General features: G+C 42.2%; 1 protein-coding gene across 2 annotated transcripts in view; it reads left to right on the forward strand.

The window, feature by feature from the left end:
* ankrd16 (ankyrin repeat domain 16) overlaps positions 1-15,716 on the forward strand; it is a 43,309-nt gene that overhangs the window by 26,649 nt on the left and 944 nt on the right. Inside the window, exons 5-6 of one of the 2 annotated variants that reach the window (XM_073066479.1) lie at positions 2,829-2,990; positions 13,690-13,768. In XM_073066479.1, coding sequence (XP_072922580.1) covers positions 2,829-2,990; positions 13,690-13,768 — 241 coding nt within the window. The remainder of the gene's footprint in view (positions 1-2,828; positions 2,991-13,689; positions 13,769-15,716) is intronic. The other variant, XM_073066481.1, reaches the window with a different exon arrangement.

Raw genomic sequence — 15,716 nt, forward strand, 5'->3', positions numbered from 1 at the left:
CCTTCCTGATGGTAGAAGCTCTCTTTACTCCATCAAGTTGCTGTTCAATCATAACAACTTCTAGGACTTTCAGTCTTTGTGTGTAATTTTTCATTGATTCCTTTGTATTTCTTTGTTCTGCTGTGAATACCTGCAAGAAGGTAAACCTCGGGGTAGTCAATGGTGACATATATATTGATAATACATTTACTTTGAACTTCTGTTGACCCCTCAATTTTCCCTCAGGCATAGGGAGGATACTGAGAGGTGTGGAGGACTCTGCCATGTACAAACTTGTACTCCCGTTTGTGGTAAATGTGGCAGGACTGGTTGACTGACTGATTAAAAAGATATGCAGATGCTCTCTTAAGCATTAAGTATAGAAGCAAGGAAGTTCAAGTACAAATTTAAGTACAAGTTTCATTGTTATTCAACCCTACCCATGAATACAGCAAAATGAAGCAGTAGTCCTTTGGGGTCAAGGTGCAAAACAGTATCGACAGTCACACATAGCACAAGGCACATATAGCACGTATGATTATGAATAGAAAAGGCATAAAGAAGTACAGTACAGAAACAGGCTCTTCAGCCTATCGAGTCCTTGCCAAAACCATTTATACTGCCTGCTCCTATCAACCTGCACTGGGACCATAGCCCTCCATATTCCTACTACTATATACCTATCCAAACTTCTCTTAAACATTGAAATTGAGCTCACATGGACCACGTGCTGGAAGCTTATTCCACACTCTCACGACCCTCTGTGAAGAAGTTTTCCCTCATGTTCCACTTAAACCTCACCTTTCGCCCTTAAGCTGTGATCTCTGGTTATAGTCCCACCCAAACTCAGTGGAAAAAGCCTGCTTGCATTTAACCTGTCTGTACCTCTAATAATCTTGTTTAACTCTATCAAATCTCCTCTCAATCTTCTGCGTTCTAAAGAATACAATCCTAACCTATTCGATCTTTCCTTACGCCTCAGGTCCTCCAGACCTGACAACATCCTTGACAAACATCCTTTTCTCTGTACTCTTTCAAACTTACTTACATCTTTCCTGTAGATAGGTGACCAAAACTGCACACAATACTCCAAATCAGGCCTCACCAACACCTTGTACAAGATCACCAACACATTATACAAAGCGTAAAACATATAGTCACAATAACTAATAATTCAGTCCCTGAGTGTCATGGCATGAAGATTGCCTGTAGATTGATTGTAAACGTATACAGCAGAATTCTTTTAATTTGCTGGTTAACTATTTGGAAATCCAAGACTCAAGATTCATGTGTCTTTTACGTGAACAACCAACACACCCGAGGGTGTGCTGGGGGCAGCCGGCAAGTGTCAGCACACATTCCTGCACTAACGTAGTATGCATGCCCACAATCCTCAGCAGAAGAACGGAGAACACAAGCAACACCACTTCCACCCAGGCGCCTACACAGCTGTCTAACCCCAGGACAGGCTGCCTTCTGCAGCCTCTGGCCTCCAGCCTCCATGGTCTTGGGCTCAGAAGCATTAGGCACTGACTTTCCTGATGGCTTGGTATTTGACTCCAGACTGAATGCTACAAGGTGCATTTTGGTTGAATAGATTATGCAATGGGCTGAACATCCTCCTTGTCTGTGTTAATAAGTGAGGAGGTAATCCAGCTTCCCCTGAAATATACACTCGGGCCACTTTATTATACAGGAGTGAAACTTGAAGTGGTCTGCTGCTGTAGCCCATCCACTTCAAGAATTGACTTAATAAAATGGGCTGTTGTTTGCGCAGAGATGCTCTTCTGCGCTCCACTGTTACAACGTGTGGTTATTTGAGTTACTGTTGCCTTCCTGTCAGCTTGAACCAGTCTCCCCTGACTTCCTTCATTGCTCACAGGATGTTTTTGTTTATTGCACCACTCTCTGTAAACTCTAGAGACTGTTGTGCGTGAAAACACCAGGAGATCACCTGTTCCTGAGATACTCAAACCACCCCATCTGGCACCAACGATCATTCCAGAGTCAAAGTAATGTATTTCCCATTCCGATGTTTGGTCTTGACAACAACTGACCAACTTGATCATGTCTGCATGCTTTTATGCACTGAGTTGCTGTTACATGGTTGGCTGATCAGCTGTTTGCATTAATGAGCAGACGTACCTAGTAAAGTGGCCACTAAGTGTATCTTTGCCTGTTCTCCTTAGCTGCTCCTGTCACACCTCATGTCAGGTGTGGGTAAGCGTGCCCGACAAGGGTCACCAGTTGAAAAAAAAAATAGAAGGTAAGCCCCAACAGGATGTTAGTGCAAGGGGATTTATTTAGTGCCAGGTGAAAAAGATGCAAAAGCTGCCCAAAAGTTATATAGTAAAAAAGTACTTACAAATATACAGAGGCTTTCTCCATGACACAGTCTGTCTTTAACTTTAAAATATAACTATTCACCAACTGTCAACTCCAACCTCCACACTTCTTTCGGATCCCTGTGGTGTACACCATCTGGTCTGGGTGACTTATCTGCCTTCAAATCTTTCAGTTTCCCAAGAATCTTCTCCCTAGTGATGGCAACTTCACACAGCTCTGACCCTTGACATTCTGGAACTTCCAAGGACTACAGAACAGGAGGATGAAGTGTGTGAACTACTGGGGAAAATAGACCAGGGACAGAATGAGGAGGAGTGACTAACCTGGCAAAAGGGCAAGATTAGCGGGAGAATTAGCATTGCCAACCTGTTCTGTCACATCGGCCAACTTTCTGAGCACACTCTGGTGTCATCTAATCTGGTGGACAAGAAAGACTGTACCATTAAAGTTTCTATACTGTTATTATTGTGGTGATCCACAAACCCATTGTCTACATATTCCAGGCCAATATCTCAGCCAAGGATGCACTAGGAGCCCAGTCGCTGCATCAAGCTGCAGTAACAGCACAGGACAAAGCCATTCAGTTCTTGGTCATGGAGCTTGGTGTGAACGTAAACGAGAGAGCCACAGATCTTAACCTAACAGCCCTGCATTACGCAGCCAAGGTCAGTTGCAGGAGAACTGCTGTATTGATTTACTGGTTTACAGAGCAGCAACACACAGAAAATTTAATTCTAACTGGACGATCCTCTATAATACTCAGAAATGACAATACTCCCCGAATTGTCATTTTGGTTAAATTTTTGCAAAACTATTATGTAATAAACAAGGACTACAGCATTCAATTTGACTCAAATGGGATTTCCTGCTTTGCTGTTGTGCAATTACAACTAATATGGTGCAAGTTCTCTTTATGATGAAGGGTCTCGGCTGGAAACATTGGCTCTTTATTCCTCTCCATGAATGCCTCCTGGTCTGCTGAGTTCTGCATTTTGTGTACACTGCTCTGGGTTTCCAATATCTGCAGAATCTCTTGTGTTTATAACTTAGGGTGAATCTGTTTACTTACTGAATATTGAAAGGATTGGATAGTGGACATGGAGAGAAAAAGTTTCAGTTGTGGGAATAAACAAAGTCACTTAACTCAGAAAAGAAATAGATATATCAGCATCTTTTCCCCAGTAAGAACAGGGTATTTTTTTTCCCAAAAGAACAGCCGGCAATTTTGAAAGGCCTAGACAGAGCGGATGTGGAGAGGATGATTCCGATAGTGGGAGACCAGAGGTCACAGCCTCAAAATAGAAGGATTCCCTTTATAACAGAAGGGAATTTCTTTGGCCGAAGGGTAGTGACTCTGTGGAATTTATTGCTGCAGACGGCTGTGGAGGCCAAGTCAATGGGTGTATTTAAACTGGAGGTTGAGAGGTTCTTAATTAGTAAGGGTGTGGAAGGTTACAGAGAGAAGGCAGGAGAATGGGGTTGAGAGGGGTAATACACTGGCCATGATGGTATAGTGGAGCAGAGTCAATGGTGTGAATGGCCTAATTTTGTTGCTATGTCTTAGAACTTGTCTAAGTTCTAAGTTGTCTATGTCTAAGAACTTTAAGGCCTTAAAGTTCAAAATACATTTTATTTTGTTCAAAGTAAGTACTGTATCCTTTATACAAGTTTGAGATTCGCCTTCTTACAGGCAGCTACAAAACTAAAAACCCCAATAGAACACATTAAAAACAAAAGAAGACCATCATTTTCTTCGGCAGTTTAACGGGGCACGACTGCGCAAGCGCATGCAAGTCGAACCACGAGGCAGTGGGAGTATTTAAAAGAGAGCAGTTTGACGGAGTAGAGGGAGACAGAGTAGGAAGGCTTTGTCTCCGGAGGCTGAGGACGAGCTTCACTCCAAGTGAGGTAAGGCCAGGTAAGTTCCTTTAAAAGGAGAACGTTTCAAAAGTTGAGGCAACGTATTGGTAGGTCATGACAGCTGAAATCGGCCCCGTGGTTTGTTCATCCTGCAGCATGTGGGAAATCAGGGATACTCTCAGTGTCCCTGATGACTATGTGTGCAGGAAATGTGTCCAGCTGCAGCTTCTGGCAGACCGCATTGAGCAGCTGGAGCTGCGATTGGATTCATACTGGAGCATCCACGATGCTGAGAAAGTCATGAATAGCACGTTCAGTGAGTTGGCCACACCACAGGTAAAGGCTACACAGGCAGAAAGGGAATGGGTGGCCACTAGACAGTGTAGCAGTAGGCAGGTAGTGCAGGAGTCCCCTGAGGTCATCTCCCTCCTAAACAGATATACTGTTTTGGATACTGTTGGGGGAGATGTCTCATCAGGAGAAGGCAGCAGCAGCCAAGTTCATGGCACCATGGGTGGCTCTGTGGCACAGGAGGGAAGGAAAGGGAGTGGGAGAGCTATAGTGATAGGGGATTTGATTGTAAGGGGAATAGATAGGTGTTTCTGCGGCCGCTAACGAGACTCCAGGTGGGTATGTTGCCTCCCTGGTGCAAGGGTCAAGGATGTCTCTGAGCGGCTGCAGGACATTCTGGAATGGGAGGGTGAACAGCCAGTGGTCGTGGTGCACATAGGTACCAACGATATAGGTAAAAAATGGGATGAGGTCCTACAAGGTGAATTTAGGGAGTTGGGAAATAAACTAAAAAGTAGGACCACAAAGGTAATAATCTCTGCATTACTACCAGTGCCACATGCTAGTCAGAGTAGAAATAGGAGGATATTTCAGATGAATACGGGGCTTGAAAAATGGTGCAAGGAGGAGGGATTCAAATTTCTGGGGCATTGGAACCAGTTCTGGGGTAGGTGGGACCGGTACAAACAAGACGGTCTGCACCTGGGCTGGACTGGAACCAATGTCCTAGGGGGAGCGTTTGCTACTGCTGTTCAGGAGGCTTTAAACTAATGTGGCAGGGGGATGGGGACAAGTGCAGAGAGACAGGGGTGTAAAATGAGGGTAGAAGCAAAAAATAGTAAGGTGAAAAGTAAAAGTGGCAGGCAGGCAAATCCAGGGCAAAAATCAAAAAGGGCCACTTTTCAACATAATTGTATAAGGGCGAAGAGTGTTGTAAAAACAAGCCTGAAGGCTTTGTGTGTCAATGCGAGGAGCATTCGTAACAAGGTGGATGAATTGAATGTGCAGATAGTTATTAATGAATATGATATAGTTGGGATCACAGAGACATGGCTCCGGGTGACCAAGGATGGGACCTCAACATCCAGGGATATTCAATATTCAGGAGGGATAGACAGGAAAGAAAAGGTGGGGTAGCGTTGCTGGTTAGAGAGGAGATTAACGCAATAGAAAGGAAGGACATTAGCCTGGAGGATGTGGAATCGATATGGGTAGAGCTGCATAACACTAAGGGGCAGAAAACACTGGTGGGAGTTGTGTACAGGCCACCTAACAGTAGTAGTGAGGTTGGGGATGGCATTAAACAGGAAATTAGAAATGTGTGCAATAAAGGATCAGCAGTTGTAATGGGTGACTTCAATCTACATATAGATTGGGTGAACCAAATTGGTAAGGATGCTGCAAAGAAGATTTCTTGGAATGTATGCGGGATGGTTTTCTGAACCAACATGTCGAGGAACCAGCTAGAGAGCAGGCCATTCTAGACTGGGTATTGAGCAATGAGGAAGGGTTAGTTCGCAATCTTGTTGTGCGAGGCCCCTTGGGTAAGAGTGACCATAATATGGTGGAATTCTTCATTAAGATAGAGAGTGACATAGTTAATTCAGAAACAAAGGTTCTTTCTTTTTACAATATTTTTATTCGGAAGAAAAAAAATTTACAGAGTGCAACACATAGATACAACTCAACATAACTTGCGTACATTCATATATTGTAATAAAATTGATCAAAATGTTATAGCATAACACATAAAGGTATACCACTCTGTAATCAAAAATTTAAAGATAGGTCATACATCATAAAATAAATTTTTTTATATATAAAAAAAGTCAACCCCCTACCAACTACCAAAGAAAAAAGCTGATGGATGACAATGGATAATTAGAAAAAAAAACATTCACTTAAGAAGAGAAGATAAAAATATACATAAAAGTCTGTGCACTGTTAAACTTTATAAATTGGAAAAGTAATTTAGGAAAGGTCCCCAAATATCATAAAAAGATTGTTTCGAATTTAAGACTGAGCAGCGGATCTTTTCTAAATTTAAATACCACATAATATCACGTAGCCATTGAAGATGTGTAGGAGGAGTAGACTCCTTCCATTTAAGCAAGATTGCTCTTCTTGCTAAAAGAGAGGTAAAAACTAAAACCTATAGGTTAGGAGTATTTAAAGTTATATCTTCATTTGCAATAATACCAAACAAGGCAGTAAGGGGATTTGGGTCAAATTGGACCCTAAAAAGTTGAGAGAAGGTATGAAATACTTCCCGCCAAAACTTTTCAATTGTAGGGCAAAACCAAAACATATGAATTAAAGAGGCATCAGCAGGGTTGCATTTATTACAAAGTGGAGAAACATTTGAGTAAAAACTGGAGAGCTTCTGTTTAGAAATGTAAGCTCTATGAACCACTTTAAATTGTAAAAGAGAATAACGAGCACAGAAAGATGATTTATTAACCCGTTTGAGAATTTTATTCCATCTATCATCAGAAATCTGACAATTTAGGTCATCCTCCCAAGCTTTTTGTATTTTATCTAAAAAGTCTTGTCTAGAATCAATCAACAAGTTATAGATACCGGTAATAGAACCATTAACAAAAGGTTTTAAATTTAAAAGATCATCCAGTAAATTTTTATCAGGACCTATAGGAAACGTAGCTAATTGGAAACATAGAAAATCTCTAATTTGAAGGTATCTGTAAAAATGTGATTTTGGGAGTACAAATTTATTTGACAATTGGTCAAATGAAGCAAGAGATCCTGAGATAAACAGGTCCCAAAAACACTTAATACCTAATTCATCCCAATCTTTAAAGACTTTATTAGTCATGGAAGGGATAAAAAAAAATTAAGGAGAATGGGAGATGATAATGAAAAATTCGCTAAACCAAAAAATTTTCTAAATTGAGACCAGATCCTTAAAGTTTGCTTAACAATTATGTTATCTGTTGTTTTATTTGCTGAAAAAGAAGAGTATGATCCAAGAAGAGAGACAATAGAGGAATTTTTTACAGAATTAACTTCTAAGGAGACCCATGATGGGCAATCTTTACGATAAATATAATAGGACCAGAAAGTAATATTCCTTATATTGGCAGCCCAATAGTAAAACCTAAAATTGGGTAGGGCTAGTCCACCCATCTCTTTATTTCTTTGTAAGTAAACTTTACTTAAACGAGCTTGTTTATTATTCCAAATATTAGAGGTTAAAATTGAATCTAAAGAATCAAAGTATGTCTTAGGAATAAAAATAGGTAAGGCCTGAAAAAGATATAAAAATTTAGGAAGAATCTTCATTTTAATCGAATTAATTCGGCCAATTAGGGATAAAGAAAGAGGGGACCATTTAGAAAGCGTCTTTTTCACATAATTCAATAAGGGGTTTAAGTTTTCTTTGAATAATGGTTTTCTGAATCAACATGTCGAGGAACCAACTAGAGAGCAGGCCATTCTAGATTGGGTATTGAGCAATGAGGAAGGGTTAGTTAGCAATCTTGTCGTGCGAGGCCCCTTGGGTAAGAGTGACCATAATATGGTGGAATTCATCATTAAGATGGAGAGTGACATAGTTAATTCAGAAACAAAGGTTCTGAACTTAAAGAAGGGTAACTTTGAAGGTATGAGACGTGAATTAGCTAAGATAGACTGGCAAATGATACTTAAAGGGTTGACGGTGGATATGCAATGGCAAGCATTTAAAGATCGCATGGATGAACTACAACAATTGTTCATCCCAGTTTGGCAAAAGAATAAACCAAGGAAAGTAGTGCACCCGTGGCTGACAAGGGAAATTAGGGATAGTATCAAGTCCAAAGAAGAAACATACAAATTAGCCAGAAAAAGCGGCACACCTGAGGACTGGGAGAAATTCAGAGTCCAGCAGAGGAGGACAAAGGGCTTAATTAGGAAAGGGGAAAAGATTATGAGAGAAAGCTGGCAGGGAACATAAAAACTGACTGTAAAAGCTTTTATAGATATGTGAAAAGAAAAAGATTGGTTAAGACAAATGTAGGTCCCTTTCAGTCAGAAACAGGTGAATTGATGATGGGGAACAAGGACATGGCAGACCAATTGAATAACTACTTTGGTTCTGTCTTCACTAAGGAAGACAAATAATCTTCCGGAAATAGTAGGGGACCGAGGGTCTAGTGAGATGGAGGAACTGAGGGAAATACATGTTAGTAGGGAAGTGGTGTTAGGTAAATTGAAGGGATTAAAGGCAGATAAATCCCCAGGGCCAGATGGTCTGCATCCCAGAGTGCTTAAGGAAGTAGCCCAAGAAATAGTGGATGCATTAGTGATAATTTTTCAAAACTCTTTAGATTCTGGATTAGTTCCTGAGGATTGGAGGGTGGCTAATGTAACCCCACTTTTTAAAAAAGGAGGGAGAGAGAAACCAGGGAATTATAGACTGGTTAGTCTGACATCGGTGGTGGGGAAAATGCTAGAGTCAGTTATCAAAGATGTGATAACAGCACATTTGGAAAGCAGTGAAATCATCGGACAAAGTCAGCATGGATTTGTGAAAGGAAAATCATGTTTGACGAATCTTATAGAATTTTTTGAGGATGTAACTAGTAGAGTGGATAGGGGAGAACCAGTGGATGTGGTATATTTAGATTTTCAAAAGGCTTTTGACAAGGTCCCACACAAGAGATTAGTGTGCAAACTTAAAGCACACGGTATTGGGGGTATGGTATTGATGTGGATAGAGAATTGGTTGGCAGACAGGAAGCAAAGAGTGGGAATAAACGGGACCTTTTCAGAATGGCAGGCAGTGACTAGTGGGGTACTGCAAGGCTCAGTGCTGGGACCCCAGTTTTTTCCAATATATATTAATGATTTAGACGAGGGAATTAAATGCAGCATCTCCAAGTTTGCAGATGACACGAAGCTGGGCGGCAGTGTTAGCTGTGAGGAGGATGCTAAAAGGATTCAGGGTGACTTGGATAGGTTAGGTGAGTGGGCAAATTCATGGCAGATGCAATTTAATGTGGATAAATGTGAGGTTATCCACTTTGGTGACAAGAACAGGAAAACAGATTATTATCTGAATGGTGGCCGATTAGGAAACGGGGAGGTACAACGAGACCTGGGTGTCATTGTACACCAGTCATTGAAAGTGGGCATGCAGGTACAGCAGGCAGTGAAAAAGGCAAATGGTATGTTGGCATACATAGCAAGAGGATGCAAGTACAGGAGCAGGGAAGTTCTACTGCAGTTGTACACAGCCTTGGTGAGACCACATCTAGAATATTGTGTGCAGTTTTGGTCCCCTAATCTGAGGAAAGACATTCTTGCCATAGAGGGAGTACAAAGAAGGTTCACCAGATTGATTTCTGGGATGGCAGGACTTTCATATGAAGCAAGACTGGATCGACTAGGCTTATACTCACTGGAATTTAGAAGATTGAGGGGGGATCTTATTGAAATGTATAATATTCTAAAGGGATTGGAACAAGCTAGATGCAGCAAGATTGTTCCTGATGTTGGGGAAGTCCAGAACAAGGGGTCACAGTTTAAGGATAAAGGGGAAGCCTTTTAGGACCAAGATGAGGAAAAACTTCTTCACACAGAGAGTGGTGAATCTGTGGAATTCTCTGCCACAGGAAACAGGTCATTGGCTATATTTAAGAGGGAGTTAGATATGGCCCTTGTAGCTAAAGGGATCAGGGGGTATGGAGAGAAAGCAGATACAGGGTTCTGAGTTGGATGATCAGCCATGATCATACTGAATGGCAGTGCAGGCTCGAAGGGCCGAAGGGCCTATTCCTGCACCTATTTTCTATGTTTCTATGTTTCTAAACACCCGGTGTGCAGAGAGAGAGGGAGAGGAAAACAAATCGTACAAGGAATAAAAGCAAGCAAACAGCATTCAGAACTGAAATTGACAAATCCAGGCATCACTGCAGGCAATCTCGATGTCCACTGGTTGCAGGCACAACCTCAGTCCAACACAGAGTTGAGCAAACTCAACAGAGCTGTGGGCAGAACCAGCCAGATCCTTGCTTGCGACCATGACTCCCCGACCATTTCAATCTGGCTCAGCGCTTAAATCATCCAAACCTCGGGTCATTCCTCGCTCTCAGACTTGAGCTCTGCCACTTCGATGCGGCCAGTACCCAGCCATTCCAATTCGGCTCAACTCTTAAATCAGTCAAACTTCGTATCTTTCCTTGCCTCGCCTCAACTCCCCCGCATCAAATTTGTCCAGCTTGGACATGCCGCAGCTGTCCTGCCCCAGCGAGGCTCCAGCCACGCCACAAAAATGCCAGATCACACAAGTGATACTGTTCAACTCCAACAGGGAAGCCGCTAGCCACCGGTTGCAGCAATCGTTTAACAGAAAAAGTGTGAATAACTATTTAGTTGCTTCCTTCGTTTCATTGACTACCAGCAAGTTGTTGTTTAAACCAGTAAGTAACGCCAGTTTAAAATGGAATGACATTGTTCAGCTTTTTCATACAGCCGTATTAGTGAAATTTCCTCCTATGGCAGCCATTCTGTAGTTAGCCAGTTCATATAACTGACTGCAAGATGCTTTAGCTTTGTACAACACTGTGGCTATCTGGTTGATCAGTTTATTCATTATGATTGTCAGGCCTGAATCTGTTTTCGTTACTGATACCTGGCTTGCTACGATGCAGCCCAAGGCTTGTTGCCGGGGGATCCTTCGCAACACTTTGTAATGGAAGTTCTCCCATTTTTGAAGTCCAAAAATCTGGTTTTGTTAGGAGTTAAGGCCTTTTGCTGGATCATTAGGCTGCATGTAAATTGATAGAAAATTAATTTATTATTGTCACAGAATGAAGAACATTACAGCACAGTATTCTGTAGGTCTTTTGTCCCATGATGTTGTGCCGGCCTTTTAACCTACTCTAAGTTCAATCTAGCCCTTCCCTCCCACATAGCCCACCATTTTTCTATCATCCATATGCCTATCTAAGAGTCCCTTAAATGTCCCTAATCCCTTATCTGCCACTACCGCCACCCCAGCAGTGTGTTCCACACACCGACAACTTGTGTAAAAAAAAATGCCTCTGACATGCCCCCCTATACTTTACTCCCAGCACCTTAAAATTATGCCTCCTTATGTAAGCCATTTCTACTCAGGGAAAAAAGTTGTGGCTGTCCACTCTATCCATGCCTCTCATCACCTTGTACATCTCTATCAAGTCATCCCTCGTCCTCTTTCTCTCCAAAGAGAAAACCCTTAAGTAGTAAGGTACAGCGAAAAACTGTTTTGCAAGGGTACAAAGAAAGTGCAGTGCAGGCCGAGAATAAGGTGCAGATATTGATGAGTTAGATCATGAGGTCAGGCGTCCATCTTATCATACAAAGAGATCTCTATTGTACTCTTGTTTATTTTATTGTAACTCAGTGGAATTTTTTTTATGCCTTGCACTGTAATGCTGCAATGAAACAATAAATTCCTCATGGCATATGTCAGTGATAATAAACCTGACTCTGATTCAACAATCAAATAACTGCTGATGGAAACCGTCCTTAAGCCTGCTGGTACATGCTTTCAGGCTTTTGTACCTTTTGCTTGGTGGAAGGGGGATTTCCCATCGGGCAGATGATTAAAAAAAAGCCTCACACTCGCAGACTCTGCATTTACTTCAGCACTGAACAACAATTAGAAAATCTGGGCCACAGTCATTGTTGATGCACAGATAAACCAACTACCAGTGAAGTTCTGAATTTAATCATTCATCTAACATCTTTTATATGGTTGGATGGTGGCTCTCTGGATAATTATGTGTGCCTGACAAACCAGCAGTTCAATTCCCCTTTGTGTGGCTAACCTGCATTTTCAGGAAGTTTTAGTAAGGTTCTGCGCTTAAAGATTTTAATTAGATTGAAAATTCAAGTTTATTGTCATCTGTACATATACTGTACAAAAAAACAAAACAGCGTTCCTCCGGAGCACGGTACACCCTCAAAACATATAGCACACACAGCACATAAAACAAAATATTACCACAAAACGTTAATAAAATGTAATTCAAAATGCATGTAGTTCACAGCGCAGGTAAGCAGCAAACAGCTGGCTGTCTTGGTGACAAGTCCTCGGTGGTGTTGGGGTATTCATTAGTTGCACAGTCTGAGGGAAGAAGTTGTTACCCTTTCTGGAGTCTTAGTCCTGATGCTTCTGTACTTCCTTCTTGACAGTAGAAGGTCAAAGAGTTAATGGGATGGGTGGTAGGGATCCTCAACAATGCTTCAGGCCCTTCGTCTGCAACGCTTCCAGTAAATGTTACAAATAGGTGGGGGGGGGGGGGGAAGGGAGAGACCCTGGTGATCCCCTCGGCAGATTTTTGCTATGCTCTGTAGGATCTTACAGATCTTCCTTGCAGCTTCCGTAACACGCAATGAAGCCAGACAGGACACTCTCAATTGTGCTCCTGTAGAAAGTTATTAGAATGGGGACAAGGGAGCCTTGCATGCCTCAGTCTTCTCAGAATGTGTAGATGCTGCCGTGCCTTCTTGACTAATGTAGTGTTGAGGGTCCAGGTTAGATTGTCCGTTACGTGCACAGCAGGTAACTTCGTGCTCTTCACGCTCTCCATGGCAGAGTCACTAATGTGCAATGGAGAGTGATTGACAAGCTCCTTCATGAATTCCACAATCATCTCTTTTGTCCTGTCCACATTGAATTTCGAGTTGCTGTTCTCACATTATTTGAAAGTTGGAGTAATCCCTTAATGGAATACCCTGTGCTGGGGCAGGACTTCTAGGCCTCACACTCACAATTGATTCCTGAGGTCATCATGAAGGTTAATTAGATGCACAGACTTTCAACAAGATCCTTCAGTGAAGAGGAAGTCGGCCAACGAAATTAAGAGAAACGGCAACATGCTAGTCAGTATGTAGCAGTTTAGGTCTCTGTCACATCCTTTGAAAAAGCAGAAATGAGGCGAAGGGTAGGAACAAGAGCTCTGGTTACTGCTTCTCTGTAAGTGTGAAGAGGACTAGAAACTGATATTAGTGTTCAGCTGTTTGAAGTGCTTATTTAATGTATTGAGAATGCAGCTGTGTAATTTTTCTCAAGGTTTCACAGCAGTGTACATATGCTGTTTACTGAAAATTAGAAACTTCATTTGTATGGTTTGTAAAGTAAATATCTATCATGAACAGCTCTCAAGCAGAAGATTGAGCAACTTTACTTGCTGGCAAACCAAACTTGTTTTTTCTCTGTCTTTTAAGGAGGGGCACAGAGGCACCATAGAAACGCTGCTCACATTAGGAGCTGATGTGCATGCAAAGGATTCCAAAGGTCGTTCTGGTGAGATTTTCTTTTTACAAAAGGGCCTGCCAGTAGGTTCACACACTAATATCCTCCATTTAGCTGCCTCTTTAACACTAATGTCTGCAATATTCACATTTGTTACCTCAAAGTACCAGATCTCTAGAGTTAACAGTTGATGCTGAAAATAAGATTATGGTTTATTTTGATAAACAGAGTCATAAAGTACAGCATAGAAACAGACCCTTCAGCCCATCTAGTCTGTGCTGAAACCATTTAAACTGCCTACTCCTATCAACGTGCACCAGGACCACAGTCCTCCATTATCCAAGTACCTATCCAAACTTCTCTTAAATGTTGAAATCGAACTCGCATGGACCACTTGAGCTGGCAGCTTGTTCCACACTCTCAAGACCCTCTGAGTGAGGAAGTTTCCCCTCATGTTCCCCTTAAACTTCTCACCTTTCACCCTTAAGCCATGACCTCTGGTTGTAGTCCCACCCAAACTCAGGGGGAAAAGCCTGCTTGAATTTACCCTGTCTATACCCCTCATAATCAGGGCTTAATGTTTAATTTGAGACTATGATTGTTTTTTTAGAGACCATTGTATGTTTATTGTTATCTACAATCTCATTTGGTGGGCAGCCAAATCAGGAGATGTCAGAGCACCCAGGGAAATCCCACATAGTCATAGTGAAACATGCAAACTCCACACAGGAAGCGTCAGAGGTCACAAATGAGCCCAGGCTGCTCTTTATCGGTATCACTGCACTGCCCTCTTTTGCAGGGAGCAGAGATTTCACCAAGTTTCTTTTCATAAAATGAGAGGCCTGTGGTCCATCGTGTCCATGCCTGTCAGAAATAGGGCCCTTTAAGTTTCTCCAACTTTCCACCTCTCATTCCACAGCCAAAGGTTTGCTCATCAGATTAATAAATCTAAGTTATCCTTTCAGGCCGAGTTGCAGCTCCCGCCACTTGATGAATGCCACCTTCTTGAGACATCGCTTATTGAAGACATTGTCGGTGGTGGGGAAGCCAATAGCAGGTCAAGGGGTGATGCATGTGAGGAATGGGAAGAGCTATGCTGTCTCTGTTTCTCCTAGAAGTGACTGCACATTAAATAACATAGAAACATAGAGAACCTACAGCACAATACAGCCCCTTGGGCCCACAAAGTTGTGCCAAACATGTCCCTACCTTAGAAATTACTAGGGTTACCCATAGCCCTCTATTTTTCTAAGCTCCATGTACCTATCCAAAAGTCTCTTAAAAGACTCTATCATATCTGCCTCCACCACTGTTGCCAGCAGCCCATTCCACGCACTCACCACACTCTCCAAGTAAAAAAAAACTTACCCCTTACACCTCCTCTGTACCTACTCCGCAGCACCTTAAACCTGTGTCCTCTTGTGGCAACCATTTCAGCCGTGGGAAAAAGCCTCTGACTATCCACATGATCAATGCCTCTCATCATCTTATACACCTCTATCAGGTCACCGCTCATCCTCTGTCGCTCCAAGGAGAAAAAGCCGAGTTCACTCAACCTATTCTCATAAGGCATGCTCCCCAATCCAGGCAACATCCTTGTAAATCTCCTCTGCACCCTCTCTATGGCTTCCACATCCTTCCTGTAGTGAGGTGACCAGAACTGAGCACAGTACTCTTAAGTGGGGTCTGACCAGTGTCCTATATAGCTGCAACATTACCTCTCCGGCTCCTAAACTCAATCTCACGATTGATGAATGCCAATACACCATTCGCCTTCTTAACCACAGAGTCAACCTGCGCAGCTGCTTTGAGCATTCTATAGACTCGGACCCCAAGATCCCTCTGATCCTCCACACTGCCAAGAGTCTTACCATTAATACTATATTCTGCCATTATATTTGACCTACCAAAATGAAGCTCTTCACACTTATCTGAGTTGAACTCCATCTGCCACTTCTCAGTCCAGTTTTGCATCCTATCAATGTCCCGCTGTAATCTC

Source organism: Hemitrygon akajei, chromosome 14 (genome assembly GCF_048418815.1).
Source record: "Hemitrygon akajei chromosome 14, sHemAka1.3, whole genome shotgun sequence".
Taxonomy (NCBI): domain Eukaryota; kingdom Metazoa; phylum Chordata; class Chondrichthyes; order Myliobatiformes; family Dasyatidae; genus Hemitrygon; species Hemitrygon akajei.